At 32.4% G+C, this 27,135-nt stretch overlaps 1 protein-coding gene across 2 annotated transcripts in view; it reads right to left on the bottom strand.

Annotated features, from left to right (window-relative positions):
- The window catches only part of LOC145269274 (uncharacterized), an 874,757-nt gene that overhangs the window by 211,645 nt on the left and 635,977 nt on the right, over positions 1–27,135 (bottom strand). Inside the window, exon 3 of one of the 2 annotated variants that reach the window (XM_080124955.1) lies at positions 11,292–11,442. The exons of the other annotated variant lie outside the window; for it this stretch is intronic. Within the exon in view, the coding sequence (XP_079981081.1) occupies positions 11,439–11,442 (4 nt within the window). The 3' untranslated portion in view covers positions 11,292–11,438. Of the gene's footprint in view, positions 1–11,291; positions 11,443–27,135 lie in introns of those variants that run through there. 2 annotated transcript variants of the gene reach the window in all.

Here is a 27,135-nt window from a genome sequence, read left to right as displayed (position 1 = left end):
AGGAAAGTAGGATTGAACCCCAAAGCCTTGATGCAAAGGTGGAAACAAAAGGGAGAAAAGCCAGACATTAACCATCTTGCCCACGAGGGGAGAGGAACTGATTAGCGTGTAAAGTGAAGGCTTATAAAGTGAAATAAACAGGTGCGAGGAAGTGACCTAGGTTTGCGCGGCAAGCCAGATCATTCGCTTTTCGGAGACACGGCGAGCTGGTAAAAGTCAGGTAAATTAAATACACGCGCGACCCTCCATTGTTAAGTCATAGTTATTATGATTTAGACGTGATATAAAAAGTTTTAAGAAAGAGCGAGCCGAGCGAGAAGGTCAACGAAAAAAGGCTTTTGCAGACATACACAAAAAACGAGCATACATACATACACACACATTTTGCCTTTTATATATATAGACTAGTAGGGGTACCCGGCGTTGCCTGGGTGTTTCAAGGTGTGTGTGCTCTTAAATCAAAAAGAAACACGGGGGTGGGGGTTAAAAAGTTTTGGTAAGTAGGTACGATCGAACCCGAAGCCCTGAAGCGAAGTTGGAAAATAAAATGTGAAAAAAACATGACACATTAACCGCTCGTCCAGTAAAAATGACTTACTGAAAGACGTTTGAATTTATTTAAGTAAGAAGAGAATTGATAGGTGCCCGCACTTAATGACGTCAAGTGGAAGTCGTAGAGTTAACATTTTATGCGAGCATTACGACGATGCCTGCAATAGCTATTCAGCAGTTAACATTTTGTGCAGGACAGTTTTTAATGAGGTCAATAAGCCGGTTTGTTTGTTTTTACCCAACTTTGGGGAAAACCAGCTCCCCCGTTTATAAGGGGAGTGTCTCGAAAGCAACCGTCTGAAATGACGCTGACATCGCTTTCTGGAGACCACTGGCCGTGGCCCAGGGATTCGAATCGAGTTTTGCTTTATTTATACCAAAAAAACGAAAGAAACATGTGGCGATCCGAAAATGTGGAAAACGTTTTAAAGTCGAGCAAATCAAATAGACAGGCGGCCCCCGTTGTTAACTCGTAGATATTATCATTTAGACAGCATATAAAAAGTTTTCAGAATGAGCGCCCTCCCCCTAGAACCTCTCGGAAAAAAGACTTTAGCGGACATACACAAAAAGCGAACATAGATACACGCACACATTTTCGCTTATATATATATATATATATATATATATATATATATATATATATATATATATATACAAAGTTTTTTTTTTGTGGCATAAATTTATTAAAGTTTTAAAAAGAATAAGTGGAGTCATTGTTAGAATTATGAGGAAGATCTATGAGGGAAAAAACTAAAAAAAATCTCGACAGGGAAAAAATAATCAGAAGACTATTCGACTAAAAATAAAAAAGAACCTCGAGGAACCTTTCGACCGACCCTTTTCGTAGGTACGGATTAAAATAAGACAATTTACACATAATTGAAAATGGAGGCGACGGGAGTGGTGAAACCAAAAAAAATAAATTTCAAGATTTCCTTGCAATGATATACGGCATAATTATCATTGACACACCGGTTCCTGTTAGATCACTCAAGTTAAGCAACGCTTAACCTGGTCAGGGTTAAAATGGGTGATATTTCGGAATTCTATGTGCTGTATGTGCTCGCCGCTTATCTCGACATTGTTTCCAGTCGTTTACCACTTTTCCTTGCCACTGGACCCAAGCAATACCTATTCAGGAGAGGTGTAGTTGGGATTGCACGACCCTTTCCTCAAAATTACATGCGCAGCTACACTTGCAGGGGATATCCATTGTCTCTTGTGACTGAACAGAGGGCTATAAAGTCCTTGGGATGATTAAATTGAAGAAAATAACATACCACTACAATATTTAGAAATATTACCTATAAAAATTAATATATATAATAATCAATCAATCAATAACAAAACAAAATTAATATATATAATAATCAATCAATCAATAACAAAACAAAATTAATATATATAATAATCAATCAATCAATAACAAAACAAAATTAATATATATAATAATCAATAAATCAATAACAAAACAAAATTAATATATATAATAATCAATCAATCAATTAATAACAAAACAAAATTAATATATATAATAATCAATAAATCAATAACAAAACAAAATTAATATATATAATAATCAATCAATCAATTAATAACAAAACAAAATTAATATATATAATAATCAATCAATCAATAACAAAACAAAATTAATGTATATAATAATCAATCAATCAATAACAAAACAAAGATATATCCATTTCATTTCATTTACACAACATTTGAATTATAACAGTTGTATTTTTCCAAGAACATAAATTGCATCATATCTTTTTAAATATATAAACGACTATATTGACGTTAAAAATATTAGGTTGGTGCAAAAACAATATAGTTTTTTCACATATGTTACTTTTATATATGATTTCTGAATTAATTCATTGATATATATATATATATATATATATATATATATATATATATATATATATATATTTAGCCATGTTATATATCATTTTGAAGTGCATTTCGCTCTATCGAATCGTGTTATTTGTTACCGTTCCCAATCTCTTCATTCATTTTTTCATTTTTTTTTTGCCGGCTTTTCGACAGCATGGACAAAATTCAAATCCGCACGATTTTCTTGTTCTAGTTCAAAATAGGCTGGAAACTGCGCAGACAGCTCGTGATATCAATGATGCGTTTGGCCAAGGAACCACTAATGAATGTGTGGCACAACGGTGGTTCAAGAAATTTCGCAATGGTGACGAGAGCTTTGAAGATGAAGATGGTTGCAACTGCGGTTGATGACGAACAAAATCACACACCTTCTCCCCCACCAAAAAAAAAAATTAAATTATAAACGAAAGCAAAAAAAAGGGAGGTTTGAATCCACCCCCCCCAAAAAAAATAACAACCGTGTTGACATGTTTTCAATAACGACGTCGGATTGACTTGTAAACAACATTATTCAAAATGGCGACCAGTGCATTTATAAGGAATACAGCGAAAAATGAAGGTCTTGATATCATGAGAACTATTTGTCAGCGACAATTTTTAATGTGATATACGTTCAAAAAAAAAAAACTTGAATACCCTAAAAATCAACTTTTTAATTGTAAGTCTTCATTTGGTTTACCAGTCCAAAAATAATGAATATTTTTTTTAAATGCTTGGGATTAAAAAACTCGATGGTAAAGGTTAATGAGACAGATTGTCAGTTCCTATTTACTTTGCCTCCCCACGAGGGCAGAGTTAGACACCAGGGTCGTTTTTTAATGTGGAGAAAAGGTACAAAAATTAAAAATTGTCTCAGTCGTGAAGGATTTCTACTCCGCTAACGAGAACAAAAAAATTTAAGCATAGTGTGTTAGAACAGATACTACATTTTGATCCTGACCCCAAAGCCAATCAAAACATAGATATAGATTGTCAGTTTAATGAGGAAGAATTGTAACATAGTCGTTAAAAACAAAGAAAATAAAAAAATTAAAAATCCGGGTCAACGTTTTTTTCTTTTTTAACACGAAATTTTATTACCGTTACTTTCCCGCCTCGACACTACTTAAAAAGTTTCTCACTGCCACATGTCCATCTAGCCTGGCTACATTTCTCTTTCCTTCCAACCACATGCCAACCACATCGGGCTCATTCTCGTCCTTGATTTTACACGTCCATTTTCTTTGATGTACACCTCGCTTCTCCTGACCATGTGGAGCATTTTTTCTACTTTTTTCCTTTTTCTTCTCGCTCACACTTCCTAATTTGCATATGCACTTTTTTTCGGCTAGCTGCTGCTGCTGCTGCTAATCTCTTCACAAGCCAGCTATCCTTCGCTGCTGCTGCTATTTTCCACGCGCTCATATGTATTATGTTACAGAATATTAATAGTAAAGGTTAATGAAACATATTGCCAGTTAAATGATGAAGAATATTATGAGAGGATTGAAATGATGAATTGAATTGATTACTTATGAGGAAGATTTATGACAAGTATTCTTGACATCAGACTTGGAGATTGCCATGCAGTTGTTCGCAGGGAAGCAGTTCCGTGGTAATGTTTTCAAAACACAGGAAGTTGTAAACGACTCGTTTAACCCAAGTTGTTTAGGTTGAACTGTGTTTTGTGTTTTGAATCAGTTTAACCTTTTTAGAATGCGTTACTACAAATGTAACAAAACAATAGCAGACTTGCAAAAAAGGGGGGAAAAGGAGAAGGCAGGGGCGGGGGGTCTTGAAATTTATCGCAAAAAAAGAACAAAAAAAACAAAAAAAAAACGGGGAATCTAATTTTGGTCTGCATCAAAATTCCGTCGAAAGGTCAAAATCTGTGGAAATTCTTTTTCTTCGATGAAACTTCAATTTATTTTCGTCCAAGAATTTTCACCATCTCCAAGACAAAAATGGAAACCATCCATCTGTTGATGAAATAATTTTTTGACAAAACTGAAGACAATAGGTCGGTCAGCAAGTTCATGAAAAAAAAAGGTCAGATGCCAAAGACAAAAGTGCTTGGAAAGAAAAAACAAAAAAATTTTTAAATAATAAAAAAAACAAAAAAACTTTCTTTTAGATTTGGCCGATTCTAGAAACGAAAACCAAACAAATCTTGTCTTCAATTTTTGTCTAAAAGAAGTCCCAAGATAATAGACTTCGCTATGCATCAGTCGTAAAGAATCGATCTAAGAATAATACGCTGTCACATTTGTAGATACGTTTTTACGTTTCATACATATTAAAAAGAATGAGACTGTTTGATTAATAAATATGGAGATTGGTGGTTTAAATATGATATCGCTAGCGTAAAACATTCTAATCTTACTCATTTTTAAAATGAATTATTCCCACATATAATTATGTCCCCCCCCCCTTAATAAAAGTGAACATAGCGCGTCTGGATCGCTTTAGAAATTATTAGGGCTATGACAACAGAATATTCTTCTCATTATTTTGACTTTCGAGTCTGACACAGTTAGACATAGCTAATGAACCGACAACCACACCATTCTTCATAAAAGCATATGTCAATGGATACACACTCGAGAGTCAAAACAATGAAAAGAATATGCTGTTGTCCTAGCCCTTGCAATCACTAATAATCTACAATATAAATCTCACCTGTCTGTTTAAATGTATGTATGTATGTATGTATGTATGTATGTATAAACTGGTTCCCCCACCAGACTTGTTTGGTGAGGAGGGCGGCTATTTTCCCTGAAGGATTAAAAACAAGACCTTCCAAAGGGCGAATGAACCCTTTTTCAGGGTCAACGGCCAACTAGCACCGCGTGTGTGTGTGTGTGTGTGTGTGTGTGTGTGTGTGTGTGTGTGTGTGTGTGTGTGTGTGTGTTGAGGTGAGGAGGCAACCTTTCTAGGAGAAGCAAATCTGATTTAAAAAAACATAAAGCGGGAGACAAGTACCCGCATGAAGCTGGTCTGCAGTTTAATTTGTTGCTGGTTATCTTGCTCTTGCTTGTTGCTGGATCTCAACATTTTGAACTGAGAGATAGTCTTAGCTGTCGGACAAAACTAAAACTCTGTAACATCGTCTTTGTATAGATACTCCCTCAGGCATTTGGGTTCATGGACTTTAAGTGTCTGAAGGAGTGGCACTCCTCTGACAAGACGTTGCAATCAATCATGTATGTATGTATGTATGTATGTATCCCTAATACTTTCGACAGTAGTGACAAATTTTCATGAGATCAGTATCGTTTTGAAGCTCGACCCTTCGGTCGACAAATATCGAAAAATTGGCCCAAAACATTAATTTCTTCACCCTCGACTGGATACATTTCTACAAGGAGGGGTCGCTTTTTTCGCCAAAAGTCATCCCCTCTTTTCGATTGACTAGCCTTAATTCAAACCTTTACTACTTTTGGTTTGGCGATAGACGAAACAGCAAAGATCTCACTTTTTTTTTCACATTCTTTTCCTCCTTTGAAGTACGGGTTCGAACCTGCCTGCTTGCCTATTACCACTTTTTTTTGGGGGGGGGGCTCAACACACACCTCCAAACACTCGGGAAACGTCGGGCACCCAGGCTAGTAATAAAGAAATGTAAAAATAAAATGATCACTTACGCAAAATTAATATTTATTGTCAAAAAAAAAAAAAAAATTAAATCTTAACTAGCAGGACCTGTGGAAATTCCACAGCGGAATCTGTTATATGTAATATATTGATGTTGGCATTCTGTAGATGTTCGAGACGATCTGTTATTATTGTACCTCTTTTGTTAAAACTGCAAAAGTAATTATCTAAGCTAGCAGGAACGCCCGGCGTAGCCCGGTCATAAAGTACGCTTAAATATAATATTTTAATTGTTGCAGATTTCGTATATACTGTTATAGAGTTAATGTTCTACCGATTTTTATATATTGAAAAGTTGCGATTTAAAAAAAAAAAAATATCCTTATCACTTGGGTTCATCAGCTTGGATCGAAACCGAAACTATAACTTACGAAAAAATAAAAAATAAAATAATATATATATAACTTGAGTTCTTTCAGCTATAATTGAAACGGAAACCAAAACTTATGAAGAATTCTTGGTAAAAGTATTTATAACAAGAAATGGAAGTCCATACCAATTAAACGATAGTCACTCGGATGTAAGCGTGACACACAAAATAAATAACAGACACGCTATCGTATTAATATATAGATAAATGATTAATGTATATGTTTGTAAAAGTGATAATGTGTGTGAGGAAACTTCTCAACCTATATACTCAACGAATTTTTGATCTTTAGACTTGAAATTTGGTATATAGATTATTCAGATGTGGAAAACTTTTAATCATAGGGGTCAAAATTGAAAAACTGCTAATGGGCGGATGACAGTATTTTGATCTGTTTTCAATTGTTTAATGACTGCGCATGCACAGTCGTGAAACATGACAGCTTTATGGTAAGTATAAGTTTGTTTGAAAACCCTTTTAAAGATCATGTCAAACTGGCCTAAATGTTATCATGCTTGACTCACCGTCTTTAGGTTTTAGTTTCGATCTCAGCTCGAGTATTTTTTTACTTACAAAAAGTGAACTGTTTATAAAAAAATATAATACTTGTATGTACATGTCTCCGTTATTTTCCGTTTTTTATTTCATTTTTTTTTCAAGGAATTTAACGCTACATTTAATTTCTGCGGTATTTCTGTTTATAATAAATAAGAATTCTGCATGCATTAAAATATAATATCTATACGTATTTTACAACCGGGCAACACCGGGCGGCCTGCTAGTAGTATCTTATATTATCTCTACAATTATATAAATGCAACGTTGTCTTTGTGTGTGCGTGTGTTAGTTCGTTCGTTCCTCATAGACTCTAAAACGGTTGAACAGATTTTCTTTTAAATTTACAGAATTTTTAGTGTATAAGTCTGGGAGTGACCTTAGTCAAGTTTTGTCTAAGAATACCCCGATAATTACCGACAATCGATAATCGAAATCGTTACTTTAATTTATCTATCATTGGTAAAGCCATTTTTTCCATGTTGTCGTTTAGCAGCAAATAATGATAGAACAACAGGCCGCGAAAATTCTACTGTGGGTAAGTTAATAGCGTTTTCTTTTTTCTTTTTTTTTTTTTTTTTTTTTGCATGACATGGTCTGTAGGTTCAAACTCCGCACGTAAATTTCTTAATGTTTTTTTTTTTCGTTAACTGGAAAGAAGTTAATATAAAATAATTTTATTAAAAAAAAACAGTAGGTTCTCTAGAGTGCAATGTAGAATAACATATATTTTGGACTAAGTTACTGCATGGAGGCATGTGAAGCTTCCTCCCGGGCGATTTTACGGATTTCGATGACAATAAAAATATAGGAGTGTGAAATATTCGTTGATCCTAATTCAATCCTATGTCGCGTCTACCTGCTAGTATTCTATAAAAGAGAGAATGTGTGCGTAAGGACACTACTCACTGTATATACTCAACAAATTTTTCATCTACAGACTTTGTATATAGGTTATTCACGCATGTTGAAAACTTTTTAATCCATTTTTAGCCGGAAAAAGTGGGGTCTGAGGGGTCAAAATTGAAAAACTTATGTGGGAGTCGTCGGATTTTTCTCTGGTGTTTCACGATTATGTATGCGTGAATGGTTCATATTACACATTTCTTATGTTAAGTATAAATCATTTTGAAAACGTTATTTCAAAGAGCGTGTCACAGTGGCTGAATTGTTATCGTACTTAACTCACTGTCTTAAGATTTTGGTTTCGATCTCAGCCTGAGTATTTTTTTTTTTCAACTATTAAAAAAACAACATAATACTCGCATGCATATGTCTCAGCTTCTGTCCGTTTTTTTAACTTCCATTTTTATTAGAGGAATATAACGTTGCATTTAATACCTAGGGTATTTAGAATAAAGAAGAACTCTGCACTAATTAGAATATAATACTGATGCGTATTTTACGGTCGGGCAATGCCGGGCGGCCTGCTAGTATATCTATAAAAATGGGAACGTGTGTGTGTGTGTGTGAGCACACTTCTGAACCCATATACTACACGACTTTCTGATCTACAGACTTGAAATTTGGTATAGGGGGTATTCAGACACGTAGAAAACTTTTTAATCAGTTTTCAACCGGAAAAAAGTGCTGCTAAGGGGTAAAAATTGAAAAATTGGTACACAGTGTTTGTCGTATTCTTATGTGTTTGTCAACTATTTTATGAATGCGCATGCGTGAATCGTTCACAGATTTTTTATGTTAATAATAAGTAGGTTTGAAAACACTTTTTAAAGAGTGTCAAGCTGGCCTAATAGTTATCGTACTTGACTCACTGTCTTTAAGCTTTGGTTTCGATCTCAGCTCGAATATTTTTTTTTTTTTACTTATAAGAAGTGAACTGTTTAGGAAAAAAAATAATACTCGCATGCACATGTCTCAATTTCTGTATGAATTAAAATATAATATGCGGATTTACGACCAGGCAACGCCAGGCGGCCTGCTAGTTAGAAATAAAGGAAATAATTTCTTTTAAATTTAATAGACGTTTTTGTTGGTTGGTTGGTTTTGTTTTACAGCATATAAACCATTTTGGAGTGATTTGGGGCCAAATGCAAAGTTCGTTTCATACAACGAAACAAGTAAAATTAATATCTCAATTCAGAATTTTTAATCGACATTGCTCTTCAGAAATTCAAAATTTTAAAATGAATTTCTTAAATATTGGCTGTTCCAGAAGTACATCTTTGGATAGAGTACTGTTGCTACATCCAGGCAAGAGCTGCTCAGAGCACCCTATCCAACCTTGGTAGAGTTCAAAACCAACTTCGAAACCTAGTAGGTGATACCCTTTTTCTTTCCCTGCAACCTCTTTCCCACAAAAGAGATGTTGCGAGTTTGTTTCTGCTCAATCATGATTTTCATAGCAGATGCTCGTCTGAGCTTCAATCTATCGTTCCCCCTAGCCAAAATTTTATCACAAACACTCGTCTAGCTAAAACAACAACCAACAATTTCTCTCTCTCTCTCTCTCTCTCTCTCTCTCTCTCTCTCTCTCTCTCTCTGCCTAAATCTAAACACAGATTCCATGAACTTTCTTAGAACCGCCCACCTGTGGAATCATGTTCCACTGGTTAAGTGGATTCCACTGATTTTCAAACTGACTACAAAATGATTGTCTTCAAGATCAATACTTTTATCCTCGAGTGGCCCTTGGACCTTGATAAGTGATAACTAGGGCTATGACAAGAAAATATTCTTTTCATTATTTTGGCTCTCGAATATATATCAGTTCATATCTTATATGCTTTTATATAGAGTGATGTGGTTCTCGGTTGATTAACTGTGTCGGATATATACGCGAGAGTCAAAAAAATTAAAAGAATATGCTGTTGTCATAGCCCAAGTTATGACTCATTCGTAAAAAAGAAAAGTGTTTATAGCACTGTGTTGGAAAAAAGATCGTTGCCTTTATAGGACAGAAAATATGTTGTTGTATTTGGATTCAATGTAAGTCAGTGAGTTTTTTTCTGTTTACGGCCTTACAATAAATGAATACGAACTTTGAATTTCTGAGCAGTAACTTAAAATGAGCCCAGAAAAATGTAATAGAGAGGAGGAACACTCTTTTATTGTTTAAATTACTTTTAGCATTGTTTAAATTACCTGTAGCGTTATAAAAGATGCTGAAAGTGCTCCCCGTTGACATCCATGCATTTCCGGGCACGTTTAACAGCATTTGCAGATACTGCGTGTAGATCTTCTCTGGTGATTTTCCTGATAGCGTTGGTGATGTTCTCCTTTAGTTGGTCTAGATTGAATAGAAAATAACAGCGTTTCAAAGTTGCGTCATTAACAACTTTGAAACGCTGTTATTTTTTTTCCGCTACCTTAGCGATTTTTTAAAAGAACTATAAGCTCTTTTTGTTATTCGTATATATATATATATATATATATATATATATATATATATATATATATATATATATATATATATATATATATATATATATGAATAGATCGCCTTATTTTTTATGGGACGTATTTGTTTTTATTTATCTATTTATTCACGTGCATAAAAGTAGACTAATGAACACGCGTGTTACTGGCTATATATATATATATATATATATATATATATATATATATTGGTATAAAGAGTCCCCTTTATCCCCCAACTAACTGTATATATATATATATATATATATATATATATATATATATATATATATATATATATCCTTATTAAATAAATGACTCATTCTATATATACCAATATATAGTATTTGTGAATTAATTTTCCACTTCTATTGTCTCCTATATAAGCTCCATTAAAATTTGTTGAGCTTTATATTATTCTGATAATATTATCTCCTCTTATAGAATTGAATTTACTCTCTTCTTCTATCGTTTACACACACACACACATATTTAGTAATATGATTGATAATTTAAAAATCAAAATAGAATTAAATTAAAAATCCGTTTCATAAGAAGGAACCACAACAAAATCAATAATTTGTACGATCGTTTCAGAAAACAATGTTTTTATTGTGGTAGACATCAAGCTACGGACAATAATTTTTACATATAGTGTTGTTAACAAACAAAATTTCCTCATTAAATTAGCTCTAGGATATTTACCTATCGAGCTTATCATATATCTAAATTACAACGAGCACTTTTTCTTTCTCTGTATTTTAATTAAACTAGTAATTTTACTATTACATTAAAATACACTCTGCTCTTTAGACTATTGTTCTAATCTCCTTTAAATATATATATATATATATATATATATATATATATATACTATTTATAATTTCAAGTCGATTTTACAAATCCTCTCAACTATGATGTGTACTTAATTCTTATTCGATGTGTATTGCAACCATGTGTACGGTGAAGACTTTCTTTTAGAAAAATAAAGTGATTTTCAGAAAAAAATACTTACCAATTAAAAGGAATTCGAAATTCAAGCCGTGACTTACCTGGAAAAAAAAAGAAAATATAAAGAAAATAAAAGAACATGATTCGATTTATAGTGAGACTTGACTTTATTCAATTAAAAATTTCACAAATTAAAAATTTTATCAATTAAAAATTTCATAAATTAAAAAGCAAAAGACTAAATATCTATGCAAAATTTGTATGTTTGATGCAAGAGACAATCAAATATTGCAAAATAAAAAAAATGAATTATGGATTTAACGAATAAATAAAAAAATAATTTAAAAAATCAAACGATAAGTTTAAAAACGACAGATGACGATGAATAATTTTTAATGACAACGATTTAAATTCAAACAAATAATTGAAATAAAAAGTTTCTAATGCAGATATATATATATATATATATATATATATATATATCTGTTTAAATCAAACTTATGAGAAAAAATGGTGCTTCTACATTATCAGAATGGAATTTTGTAGTCGATAAATGAAGTTTTCAGATAAAAAAACAATGGTTTCTACTGATATTTTTTGTCAATTCTAATAAATTACAATGGTAGCTTCCAAATTATGCAGTCAAAATTACCTGAATATTATTGAATTATTAAAAAACAACAACTTTAATCGTGTTAGCAGGTGAAAAATTGCAGCCACCTTGTTTTTATAAAATAGATCGAAACGAAAACTTACCTCCTTTTTAAACTCTCCTGTCTCTTACATAATTAAACATTATATTTAAGCGCATTTTACCCCCACCCCCACCCGCTCGTATTATTATACAAAAATACTTTCTCACAGAAATAATGCTTGAACATTCTTTTTATACAAGTTTTAATGTAATTTAATAATTTAAAAAAAAAAGAAAGAAAGAAAGACCCACTCTATAATAGTATATACGAAATCTAGACAAATAAAAAAAAAAATCATATTTAAGCGTATTTTACGGCTGGGTAATGCCGGGCGCCTCCCCGCTAGGGTAAAATAATATTTATCTTTCAACAAATAAAGTGCAGTCACTTTGGGCCAATTTTATGAATCCCTGGGAAATTTGTTTGAGAATTTAAGCAGAAAATAACAATCCTTCCGTAATAGTCAGTTCTTTGGGTCCGTGGACATCACCTGTGGTGTTAGCAGATCACGTGATTTTTAGTGACACAGTTTGGTATTTACGAAAGCTAAGATACAGTACAGTTTTGGTAGCATATGCCCTTTTAACTCAACCCTGTCTATAATACATCGTCCGTAATTCATTATGATAATTCTATGGTTTTACCAAACATATACATATTATTGACGTTCATGCGCTCATCAATGTTTTTAAACACAAAATCTTATACTTGTAACGTTGTACACCTCTTTTTAACGGTGTCGTTACATTGTAATGGCGCCAACATGTTGTAGACTCTGTCGCAAGGAAACAGAAGAAAGGAAAAAAATCGACTCGCTTTCTTTTTGAACAAAAACCTTTATATATGATATTTCCAACATTTTTTTCTAGATATTTAAACAGTCCATTTCTCCTTCTCCGGCCTGTTAACAGAAAGATACGGTAACAAAAAATAAAACGCATATTTGCTCTACAACAGTATTGAGCACTTTCTTCAGTTTTTATTAATTACCATCTCCACTATATATATATATATATATATATATATATATATATATATATATATATATATATATATATGAGAGGTCACAAACAATTGGTACGTATTTTTTAACATTATTTCATTATACCGTATTATAATTTTTAATTTAAAAAATATGTTTAGATGATTCTAATAATGTTTTTAAATCACTGAAACAGTTTTTAACGCATTTCAGACGTTCTGTGAAGCGTCCTCTTCAGACAGAATTCAAAATGTAAAATATTTAAGTATATATTTGAAATGTATAAGAGCGTTTCCGCATTGACATGCTTCCAAGCGGCGGAAATATCTGCAAATGATTCTAAAGGTCTTCATGTGTGTTCCACCCTTACCCTTGCTTACTGGGGGGGGGTCAGATTATAATCATTGCTGCCTTTTGCTTTTCCCTCTCTTTCCTTACGTTTCTCCTTTTCCTCCATTTTCTTTCTTTATTTTTTTTTTACTTGAGTGGAAGTGAGGGGTACGTAGGTACATGGTCAAATGTGGCACTATTTCTCAGTGCCACGATTTCTAACACACTCTACAGCATGGCCGAGTGGTGATTTGGCCATGAGCGTAGAGATACAAAGAAATGCCTTCCCATAAATCCCTTCATAGCGCTCTCTCTCTCTCTCTCTCTCTCTCTTTCTCTCTCTCTTTCTGCACGGACCATCATGAGGTGAGCACGCACAATTCTGTCTCTCCGTAAACATCCCCTCCCTCAATACTAGTTAGGCTAGTTAGTTTAGTTTTGAAGATATGTAAATTGTAAAAGTTTTTGTAACATATATTGTATCCATATTGTATGCATAATGTAAAATAAAATAGTTTCATATATATTACAATTGTTTCATATATATTACAATTGTGTCGCGTGTCGTTTTTTTTTTTTTTTTTTTTTTTTTTTGTATCTGCCATAAATGCCTTCATTGAAACAACGAAGCGGTCCTCAGGATGAAGATAGAAAATTCCAACCAGAACGCTACTAGGGTAAAAAAAAAAAAAGTCATCTTAAGAGAAAGAAGGAGCCACACAGCACATCCAACATCTCCGGTATGCTTTTCTTCTTACAGATCCTAATGACTGGCTATTTTTCACATATTCATAAGACCACTCTAAGACATTTAGTATAACCTGTGAAGCCAGTCACACCTCAGTGACCGGCTGATCGTGTTATAAAATGAGTGCGTAGGGGAGGGGGGCGCACGCACTTGTTTCCTTGTATTAGTTTGTAGAATGTGCGTTATATCATATATATATATATATATATATATATATATATATATATATATATGGTAATTGATTAAGTTCAGTAGGTTGCTAACATGAACTAAAAATCAAATTTTTCAAATGTGCTAAATACATGCTTAAGGCTTGTAACCAAATAAAATCATAAACATTGCAAGCAGTTTACGCAGATCGATGGACGTTTCGACAAGTTTATGAAGTTCGGACGAGGACATTTTAATGGCAAAACATTGGCCGATACGTGTACACTTCTAACAGTGTTTAATAAAATATGAGCTAGGATTGTGTCACGTTATATGTGTGTGCGTGTAGTATTTTGAATTTAACAGTGACGTGAATTTTTTAATCAATGAATATGATATATTCAGTGAGGGAATCCATTAGGTTTAAATATTTAATGTCTTTCATATAGAATTATGTACTTGTCGGTATATGAACACCCCCCTCCACACATACGTGGTGACTTCTATTTTCGTTTTATTATGTTATAATGATATGTGTTTATTATATATATATATATATATATATACATATATATATATATATATATATATATATGACTAACCTGGGACTCGGCGTTGCCCGGGTGTTTGAAGGTGTGTGTTGATCAAAAAAAAAAGTGGTAGTATGCAGGCAGGCAGGCTCGAGCCTGTACCACGAAGGAGAAAAAGAACGTGAAAAACAAATGTGACGCCTTTGCGGTTGCGTCCATCGCCAAACCGAAAGTGGCGAGGATTTAAATCATTACTAGTCGTTCGAAACGAGGGGATAACTTTCGAAAACATTGGTGAAAAAAGTGACCTCTCCTTGTAAAAAAATGTCTAGCTGTTGGTAAAGGAATTAATATTTTTAGCCAATTTTTCGATATTTGTCGTCCAAAGGGTCGGGCTTCAAAACGATACCTATCTCGTGAAAATTTGTCGCCACTGTCGAAAGTTTTAGGCAGACATGCAAGCATACATTTAAACAGACAGATGAGATTTATATTATAGACTAGCAGGGGGTACCCGGCGTGGCCCGGGTGTTTGTAGGTGTGTGTGTGTTGTGGGGGGTGATCAAAACAACCCTGTTTTTAAAAAAACCGTTGGCCGGGTGTTTAGAGGTGTAAAAGAAAAATAATCTTAGTAGGAAAGTAGGCTTGAACCCCGAGCCTTTGACGTGGAGGTCGAAACGAAATGGGGAAAAAACCCTGGGACCTAACCATTTCGGCCACGAGAGAAGAGGAAATGAAAAGAGTCTTAATTTAACGTTTATAAAATGAAATTAACAGGTGCGAGAAACTTAAGTTGCGTGATGTTTGACCTTGAAACATGACGCGGCTGCAAGCCAGTTTTCGCTTGTTTTATACTAAAAAATGAAAGATACACGAGACGCTCTAAAAATCTGGAAAAAATAGCGCGCGAAAGTCGGGCAAATTAAATAGACAGGCGACTACCGTTCTTAACTCTTCGATATTATCATTTAGACGTGATATAAAAAGTTTTAAGAAGGAACGATCAGAGCGAGAAGTCCAGCGAAAAAAAAGCCTTTTACAGACATATACAAAAAGCGAATACACATACATACACACATTTTCGCTGTTAAATTTATAGATGAGAATGATGATAATAGTATTCCGACGAGATAGAGAGATAAAAATAATATTTATTCCATATATATATATATATATATATATATATATATATATATATATAGAGAGAGAGAGAGAGAGAGAGAGAGACACAGACAGACAGACCGACAGACAGACAGACAGACAGACAGAGGCAGAGACAAAGAGAGCGAGACTTGTATCCTGATGCTTTTCAGTATTATGAGGCATTTTCGCATATTCCTGATGTTGGAATGGAACTATGATCTAAGATTCTATCATGTTATATGTGTGTGCGTGTTTTTTTTTTTTTTAATCTAACGGTGATGTTAATTCTTTATCAATGAATATCATATATTCAGTGAAGGAATTCATTAGATTTAAATATTTAATGTCTTTCGTGTGGAATTATGTGCTTGTGGATATATAAACACACACGCACGCACGCGCACAGATGCGGTAACTTCTATTTTCATTTTATCATGTCATAATAGTATATGTTTATACACACACACACACACACACACACACACATATATATGATGAGAAGAATGGAAATAGTATCCGACGAGATAGAGAAATAAAAAAGAAACGAACCAAGTCACACGGCCATTTTTATCTCTATATATATCTCTATATATCTCTTTCTATATACACACACACACACACACACACACACACAGAGCGAGACGTATTCTGATACTTTTCACTGTGACGAGATATTTCCGCACATTGCTGATATGGTCTTCCCTATCTCATAATTGGCGTTTTTCAATTTGTTCAGCTGTCCGCTTTTCTCAATATACTGACCTTGTCCAACATTACCGAGTCCGAACTTTCACCCGTGGCCCATGAAGCCTCCTTCTCATGTAACTACCGGGAAGATGACATACTGGTGAGAACGTCTTTGGAATGCGTCGTATTTAGAAATCCATACGCACCTATAGTAATTTATAAAATATATATGGCGATTAAGCTACACTGAATATTCCGCGTTTCATCCACTCTAGGATTCTTCAGGCTTAATGGCGATTAAGCTACACTGAATATTCCGCGTTTCATCCACTCTAAGATTCTTCGGGCTTATGCGCATAAGCCTGAAGAATCCTAGAGTGGATGAAACACGGAATATTCAGTGTAGCTTAATCGCCATATATATTTTATAAATTACTAGCTAGCTCTAACTACGTATTGAGCACTTTTGAAGTAAATACTTAAAGTTTACACATAAATTTATACTTTTGTATATTAATTTCATGTGCGTAAACGAAGAAGCTATATATATATATATATATATATATATATATATAATTTACCCATTGGATTTGAAATTTTAAATTCGACCGTTTTGGATTTTACCATTCTTGGATTTTTTACCCTTCACCGGACTATCCATTCATGTGAAATCTTTTTATCATTTTTCTTTTACCTCCTATTCCCCTTACCTCACCCTTTTTTTTAACCAAGTAAGATCTGTGACTTACTTGTAGTTTCATTAAATACTTTCATATGCAAAATCCGATCCTGCATTTTGCTAATTCCTGCCCTCTGATGAGAAGGAGAGTATTTCTTCGAAACTCCGCGGATTAAGGACTATCCACTTATCTTGTGCTTCCTTTTTTTAAAATTAAATATGTTTTTAACTCTTTTTCAAGATGTCTTTTAACATGTTTTATTAATCATTTGTTCATGCAGCATTTTCTTCTCTATTGCTGTTTCATTAAATAAATAGACGTTTTTGTCTATTAATTCTATTTTCGATCCTTTCCATCTTCCGAGTAACAATCTTCACTTCTGGCGGGAACTGGCTGATGTAATCACTATATTTATCATAAGTCCGAGTACTTTCCAATCATTCAGGATTCATTATCAGGAATAAATTAATTGGTTTTGAACAATTTATATTTTTTTTTCTCATTGGTTAATTATTTATCCTTTTTCCCCATTGGTTGAAATTGTTTGAATATTAATTCTTTTCTTCTATTGGCTGGTCTACAAAAAAAGTTTATTTTATTTAATGATTATATATATATATATATATATATATATATATATATATATATATATATATATATATATATATACACGAGAAGGAAGACCCGACGTTGCCAAGATTGAATGAGGATCAACAAATGTTCCACACTCCCATATTGTAATCGTCTTCAAACTTGGTGAAATTGTCCATTTTTCAATGAATCGATTGAGCAATTTGGAAGGGAAATGTACACACACACATACACACACACGCGCGTGCGCACACACACAATTTCACTTTTATAGACATATAGATATTTTTCTCTGCATTTTTGTTTTTTTTAATATTCTCATATCATTAGAGCTAATTTAATTTTTTTTATATAATGTTTTATCCAATGCCAGTAGACGCAGGTGAAACGTGAACAAATTCCGCGTAATCCTTCACGTTTTTTTCTAGCGGCTAAGTTCAAATCTCTGTCCCATTGATGAAATGTTGTTATATATATATATATATATATATATATATATATATATATATATGTGTGTGTGTGTGTGTGCGTGTGTGTGTGTGTGTGTGTGTGTGTTATATGTGTGTGTCTGTGTGTTTTAGGAAAATCCGCTTTTTGCGATTATATTTTATATTTTTGTTTACATAACAGAACATACATAAATAAATAATTAAATACAGCAATAAATTTTGGATGAGAAAAGGAATAGGGAACTTAATTTTGATATTAGGATGAGAGCCCAGGACTAAAATCGAAATTCTACTGAAAGTCAATAAACGTGTACCGAGTGTGAGAGGTTATAGGAATAACGCACTGTTCTGTGTTAACTCTGCTGACAGAAATTTAGATAACACAAAATAGATGTTTCATAAAGTCTTTAGTGATATAGACCTAAGAATAACCACTGATATTAACTATGAAGTAGTCTACTTTTAGAGATTACCTTTAGGTAACAATACATGCCAACCATACCAAAAACAGCTCTGATCATAACACAATAAGAACCCTACACAAACATCTCGGAACTATATGGTTTAACCCCCCTTACGTTGCGCACATCCTAAATAACATATCGAAGAAATACATTATTATTCATTTAGGAAAAGTAATAAAAGTGGAACGGTATCCATTATTTAAAAATATTAATAGCTTCAAAACGTTATAATAAAACTTATAGGCAACGAACAAAAAAAAAAATGTCAAGCGCATGTTATCTATATTGCTGCAAATGACTCACATATGATCGCATCACATTTTCCAAAGTTTCCTAAGTAATAATAATAATCCCTATATATATGAAATTAACTAATTTTTCCCTTCTGAGTTTGACCTTAATAGGATTGAAAGTCAAGATATTTCATGCAAATGCAATATGCACAAACTGCAGCACGTTATGAGGTGTGTTATAAGCCTATTACCTCTACACTTCCTCGATAATCGTGGATTCCTATATTTTTTCTGGTGAGAGTTCACGGCCAAAATCGGTTAGAATCAATGGAAGTTGTAAAATCTTTTCTCTCTAATAAATTCCTCCTACCTCCGCTACAATTTACACCGTTGCGGATCCGTTTGCAAGGGACAGTACGAAGAAACACCGATTTGGGTTCATAGTTGCTTAAAAAATGGAATGGCATTTTAACGTTTCTTTTCGTTCTATGTTTTCTATTGGGTGAATGCACCATTAGATTTAAGCGAATCGAAGGTTTATTCATGCCATTTTTTATTTCGCTTTATTTCGTTTTGTAGTTGATTAAAAAAAACTGGAATGGACCGGATGAAACGCACCATTGGATTTAAGCGAATCGAAATGTTTGTTCGCTGTTTTTTTTTTGTTTTGTTTTGTTTTGTTTTTGCCGATTTTTTACAGAAGTTTAACATCGTTTTTATTTTTATTTTGATATTTAAACAGGGTTATTTCTCCGCTTATTCTTTACTTTACCCCCCCCCCTCTTATGCAAACACCTACAACAGGGCAATGCCGGGTACCCCCGCTAGTAGTAAAAAATTTAATTGTAAAATAAAACATTGTAAAAACGTTTTAATTCAACCATTGAATAAAAACCTGTCTAGCTTTAGAAAATGGGCCACGATGGCTGCCGGAATAAACACAAGATGTTGAATCTTCTATAAATGTTTTTTTCTTTTTTTCGACATAATATTGTCATGCATTATCTTGTTTCTAGGCAAAGAACTTTTAATTTTTCTGATGAGTATATACACAAAAAGAATTGTTATTGACATAATAATATCGATTGTTTCTGCATAACACAACGAATCTGTAAAAAAAAAAATGTACCAAAATTTTACCATGCTGAAGGAGCAGTTTTGCATAAAAATAAATATTCGGATCTTGGAATGTAACTATACTGCTATTCTTTTATATATGCTCTGTTGTAATGTTTAACAAGCATTGAGCTTCTAAGCAAAACGTATTGATATACACAAATGATGAAATATAATTGAAAAGACATTTTACCAAAAGAAACATTCATGATTTAAGTTGTTTTGTCAACACTGGTAATTGTGTATTGGTTGCAAATTAATCATGTATTTTTTACCGATTAAAAACTTCAGGCAGCAAATATTTAAATAATCTTATTGTGCTTTGCGTGTTTTCGACGTGGTCTCACAAAGCGAATTAGCGGCAATTATGCCTTAATCGATGCACATGTCAGGGAATTATTTATAATCGTTTTAAAATGCGTAGCTTTTAATCTCAAAGCGTTATTCCTAACATTCGACGAATTAATGGATGTTTGGATTTCATGCCGGCGATTTTGTTTGCGGCGGAAGAGGGACAATTCGCATGAAAGAAAAGATTAAAATGCCGAAGACGACGTACAGACCGACCGCAGGAGGATCCTCGCTTCGCACAGAAGGACTTGGGTGTCACGAAAAAGTCAAATACGAAGACAGGGGCGGACGAAGGCGGTTTTGAAAAACAGCATTCTGGCGCAATCAATTCACGGGCAAAACAAGGGCAGATATTTCTCTTTTCTTAGTTCACATCTCATTCCTTACTTCCTGTCCAGTGACGTCATATCCTGACATGTGCTTTTAACCTCTGACTTGGCTTTTATGGGATGTTTCACTATCTGCTTTATTTAAACTTGTATGAAAGATACCGCTTTTAACAGTATTTTTATACACCATTGCTGCATATCTCTGACGATAATCTTGTCTCTTTTGTTTTCTTTTTGTTTGGGGGGTTGAATTTACATAAAAACATTTAAAAAAATTAAAATATTGATGATGGTGCACAGACTGACCGCAGCAGGAATTCTGTCCCTGCTTAAGAGGATTTAAGCGTCATGAAAACGTCAGAAAACTGTTACATGAAAGGGCTGTCCCCTTCTAATGTAAGTAAGAAGACCTACTAGATAAGTGAAAATGATATAAGGATAAGGTTAGAATCGAACCCTGTAGGCAAGTGTTAAAAATAATAATGGAAAATGGAATGTAAGTAATTAAGTTCATTGTTAATTTTATTAGAAATAGTTAAATATTGTTTATATCGGAAAAATAGTCGATTGTCCATTCTATTAGACATATGGATATTAAAAATATCAGTAAGTAAATATATATATTTTATAACTAACTATATATATATATATATATATATATATATTATAAATAACTATATATATATATATTATAAATAACTATATATATATATATATATTATAAATAACTATATATATATATATTATAAATAACTATATATATATATATATATATATATTATAAATAACTATATATATATATATTATAAATAACTATATATATATATATATATTATAAATAACTATATATATATATATTATAAATAACTATATATATATATATATATTATAAATAACTATATATATATATATATATTATAAATAACTATATATATATATATATATTATAAATAACTATATATATATATATATTATAAATAACTATATATATATATTATAAATAACTATATATATATATATTATAAATAACTATATATATATATATTATAAATAACTATATATATATATATATATTATAAATAACTATATATATATATTATAAATAACTATATATATATATATATTATAAATAACTATATATATATATATATATTATAAATAACTATATATATATATTATAAATAACTATATGTATATATTATAAATAACTATATATATATATTATAAATAACTATATATATATATTATAAATAACTATATATATATATATATATATTATAAATAACTATATGTATATTATATTATAAATAACTATATATATATATATATTATAAATAACTATATATATATATTATAAATAACTATATATATATTATAAATAACTATATATATATATTATAAATAACTATATATATATATTATAAATAACTATATATATATATTATAAATAACTATATATATATATATATATATATATATATATATATATATATATATATATATATATATATATTCAAGCAAACATTATTCAATGCAACGGAGATACTTTGCTTTATGGTTCTTTTTTTTTTTTTTTTTTTAGATTTTCCGTATAATCTTTTTTATATGAAAATCGAAAATATTAATGAAGGTGCTATAATTGTTACTGTCACGAGCGCTTTCGATTCGTCCACGAATCATCTTCAGGTGGTGAGGAAGTAAAAGTGAGCAGGAGCGAAAACGGAAATTAAAAAGTGAAAAGTAGAATGTACATTAAACCGCGTTACGTGATGGCAAGTTAAAATATATAAAGTCGATGAGAAATCGATTAACAATATAGGTCGATTGAAAATTAGAATATTAAGATCAGCAAGTTCGTGGGCACGATTGGCAAAGTCCGTCCATTACGCGCTACGCAAGACATTTTAATATATTGCTACATTTCGAGAATGTAATATTATTTATACTAGGGTGAAGAATTCTAATGTATGACGCTTCAAGAATTCTATAATTTTTTGAGATTATTTTCACGTATAATTCTTGTTGTCGACGAGGATTTTTCTAAGATTTGGGGGGAGGGGTGGGGGGTACAGTTGTGTTCTTTTATTGAATGTTTCTATATATCACTAGTTATTGTTTAAATGTAAGGTGATTCGCCGGGACAACGTTGTCGTTGTATGCCCAATGTATATATTATTTATTCGGAGTTACCTCCCCCTGGAGAGTATTTGAATTTATTCACCCTATTGGTTTGTTCTAACATTTGTATATCCGTTGATGAGTTATTTCTTACCACGGGGTTTTGGATTCTAAACTTCTTGTAGTAAATAATAAATTTAATTTTAGAGTTGCTATTAATAGGCGTAAAATATCTACGAACAATATTTTTAATTGCATTTTCTTCAATTCTGAAGTTAGGTGATTTTAGTAAAATATATTAATGGAGTTTGCATAATGGGGCTGGCTAATATTGAAATAATAAAAAAAGAATCATAAAACAAAGTATCTCCGTTGCATTTAATGTTTGCTTAAATGAAAAAATGCTGCCTAATAATAATTATATATATATATATATATATATATATATATATATATATATATATATATATATATATATATATTATTCTATAGAAGCGTTTATTAAAAAATAAATAAAATGTAAAAATAAAAATAAAGAATGCAATTTAAATTCCTGGGGGGGGGGGGGGAGAATAAAAAGCTAAATTTATTGCAGACTTAGCACCTACATAATCCGTCTAATAAAGTCTGATCATGAATGTTTACTCGTTCAATAGTAGAAAAGAAATCCAAACAAACTTTGAAAATAAATACTTAATCCAAACAATGTTGTTAAAAAAAAGAAAAAAAAGTTTTGAAAGAAGTATGCTAAATCTAGAACAGTTCACAAAAACTTTTTTGGCTTGAAAAATAAAAACAAAACAAATAAACAAAAAAAAGACAAAAAGGTTTTTTTTTTTTTTTACCTCAACCATTTTATCCCAACGAAACCCTCCTCCTCCGTTCCTATAAAACCTCCTTAAAAGATTTAAAAAAAAAAAAAAAAAGCACCAGGTGTCAGTGCAAAAGATAAAAAAAACACTTGGTGTCAGTGTAAAAGACGAAAAAAAAAACCTTAAAGAAGTCATATCCTCAGCAGGTGTTTCGTAACAGAGAAGAACATTAATGAATCGGTGCAATTTGTTAATTAGGTAAATTGCACCGTTAGTGGCATGCGCAGAATTAAGTAATTTTACACAAACGGTCCGGATGTGAATAATGGTAGAAAAGAGTAGTGCAAAGAACCATTTGTTGCGATTGAAAGGAAGATAAACGAGAAGGAGAGGGGGGGACAGTATTTCCAATAAAAAAAATAAAATTACAAAAATGGCACCTAAACTCCTAATTCGGTCTTACATATATTTTATGCATCCATGATTTTTCTTTCTGTGTGACGAAACAAGCCTCACCTGAAAATAAATACAAGTTTGGCAATCTATATACGTAATAATTAGGGCTTTGACAACAGCATATTCTTTTCATTGGTTTTACTATCGAGTATATATATCCGACACAGACACAAGTAATCAACCGAGAACCACATGACTCTACATAAAAAAAAAATTAGCAATGGATAACCTGAGAGTCAAAACAAGGAAAAGAATATGCTGTTGTCCTTGCCTTAATTATAATATTTAATACTAGCTGTATGTGTAACGGAGCACGGACGCGAGTAAGGCAGCAGCAGCAGCACAGATAACATATGGTAATACCGAACCATGTGCGAGGTGATGTCACGGCAGGGAAAAAGAAAGAACAATATTATGAGGGGGAAAAACGTGGAACCTTGATGTTAGAGAAAGACAGAGATACATTACACACGTGAACTGAGAGCGACACGGAACGACTCTTCCTAAGCATGGCCTGACAACGACAGAGCACCAGGTGTTTGACACGGCAGAGTCTTGTTAAGTACATAAGAGCATGAGAAGACTTTTGGACGAGAGATAAGGCGTTATTCTAGAAAGTACCTGCAAATAAATGTCTGTTGATTCACTGGAAAAAGAGTGAGTCGAATTTTTTCTTTGTCTTTGTTTCTTTGCAATGGTGTCTACATGATAACTACATGTGTTTAACGTTATCTATGTGCCCGACGTTGTCAGGTTAAAACATATTGGCGTGGCGAGGGTATTGTCATAGTCACATGCTATTTAAGATACTTTGAATATCTTACGGTTTCGTGGAAGTAAATTACGTTTGATTTACGGAAGATTAAAACACATCCATTTTCGTTTATGAAAATTAAACAGGAAATAACTCCCATAATTTAAAGGGGAAATAACTCTCATTGCTTATTTTCGTTTTTAAAGGCAATATATGTCATCTAATAATAATCGAAAATAAATTAACAAGTGAAGCATGCATGGTCCCCCATGTGTGCACAGTGAACAAGACATAAAAAACAACTAAGTTTAGCATTACCCCCCTCCCCGGGGACGTCAAATCCTGGTAAAAATGAACAAACGGTGCAGTTTTAGTCTTAACATATGTAAATTTGAGTTCTGCACCATGCAAAAAAAGAAATGACCACCATTTGCCCCTCCACTATTTATCCCCAAAAGTCACCAAGGTCTTAACATATTTAAATTTAAGTTCAGCACCATGCAAAACTGCTAAATAGACATACACAGAAAATTTGGGACAAATATGATAAAATAGTCCCAAAAACGGACTCTTTTTATTAGCCCTAAAAGAGACCCTGGGGGCACACCCAAGACTTATCGCGAAGTATAGGCAAACAAAAATATACAGAAATCAGTTCGTTACAACTTTTCAGAAAGTTTTATAAAAATCCAAGGCATCAATTTTTTTAATAAGCACAAAAGTGTCAATTTTAGCCATTTTAACCCGAAAGGCACCCCTAGGGGGGGAGGCAACTAGTTTTGCCGGAAAATCGGTTCTGTTACTTTTTACTCATATCATGCTTAATGTTTGCGCAAAATTTAAAAAAATTCCAAGGTGTAGTTATTGAGAAAAGTATGAACGGACAAGGGTGAATTTACAGTTCAAACCTCCTTTTGTCAGAGGACCAATTAAAATAATTCAATTTTTAATAATATTTCTTAATAGAATAATTAAACTATTCTATTATAACTAACACTTTATAATATGGAGCTGATTATTAAAATAGATTTTCTTTAATGTAATATGCAAATGAGGTTATTTCTTGAATGCAGATTTCATTTGACTAAATAGTATATATAAATAGTATATATAAAATTCATGATGGAATGAAAGTGTGAGCATCCGTGGTGGTATAAAATTAATTTGTGAAGCAGTTGACCGTTTCTACAAATTAATCAAATTGTGAACAAACAGACAAACAAGCAAACAGACAGGAATACGACTTTATAGTAAGAAAATGAGATCAATATACTACTCAGAATATTGATTAGTAATTAAAATGCGTGAGGTGAGATTTGGTAGCATCTGAAATTCAAGGCTAGAGTGTATTGACAGGTTTGGATTTAGTAAATTCGGCAAGAAAATTATCGAATTAAACTTTTAAATTACACATTTCCTTTCTATAGAAACAAGTAAAAACGTTAATAATTTTCCTGTCAAATTTACTAAATAATAATCTGTCAAAACAACATAGTTTGTTTGATAGAAAGGAAGGTGTCATTTCATGTTGCACATTTATTTTTCAAACCAATAAAACAAAGTTGATTAAAATATGTTGAGCTAGTTAGAAAATGTAAAAGTTTAAAAATTTTCAACAAATTGAGTTTTGCTAACCCAGTCGGTTCTTTGAAAGCTTCCACAAACAGTTATTACTTGGGAACTTTAGTGATTGCCTCATTAGAATGGACGTCAGGCCCACCAGATTTTAGTGGTTGCCTCACTGAATGGACGTCAGGCTCACCAGACTTTAGTGGTTGCCTCACTGAATGGACGTAAGGCTCACCAGACTTAAGTGGTTGCCTCGTAATTGACATATACTCACCAGACTTTAGTTGTTTCTACATTGAATGGATGTCAGGCTCACCAGACTTTAGTGGTTGCCTCACTGAATGGACGTCACGATCGTCAGGTTTTGTGGTTGAATCACTGAATGGACGTCAGGCTCACCAGACTTTAGTGGTTGCCTCATTGAATGGACGTCAGGCTCACCAGACTTTAGTGGTTTCCTCACTGAATGGACGTCAGGCTCACCAGACTTTAGTGGTTGCCTCACTGAATTGACGTCAGGCTCACCAGACTTTAGTGGTTGCCTCACTGAATGGACGTCACGATCGTCAGGTTTTAGTGGTTGCATCACTGAATGGACGTCAGGCTC

Source organism: Euprymna scolopes, chromosome 45, assembly GCF_053919585.1.
Source record: "Euprymna scolopes isolate OS-2025 chromosome 45, ASM5391958v1, whole genome shotgun sequence".
In the NCBI taxonomy this organism is placed as follows: domain Eukaryota; kingdom Metazoa; phylum Mollusca; class Cephalopoda; order Sepiida; family Sepiolidae; genus Euprymna; species Euprymna scolopes.
The sequence above is the reverse complement of the archived record's forward strand: the minus strand, read 5'-3'. Positions and strand labels throughout refer to the sequence as shown.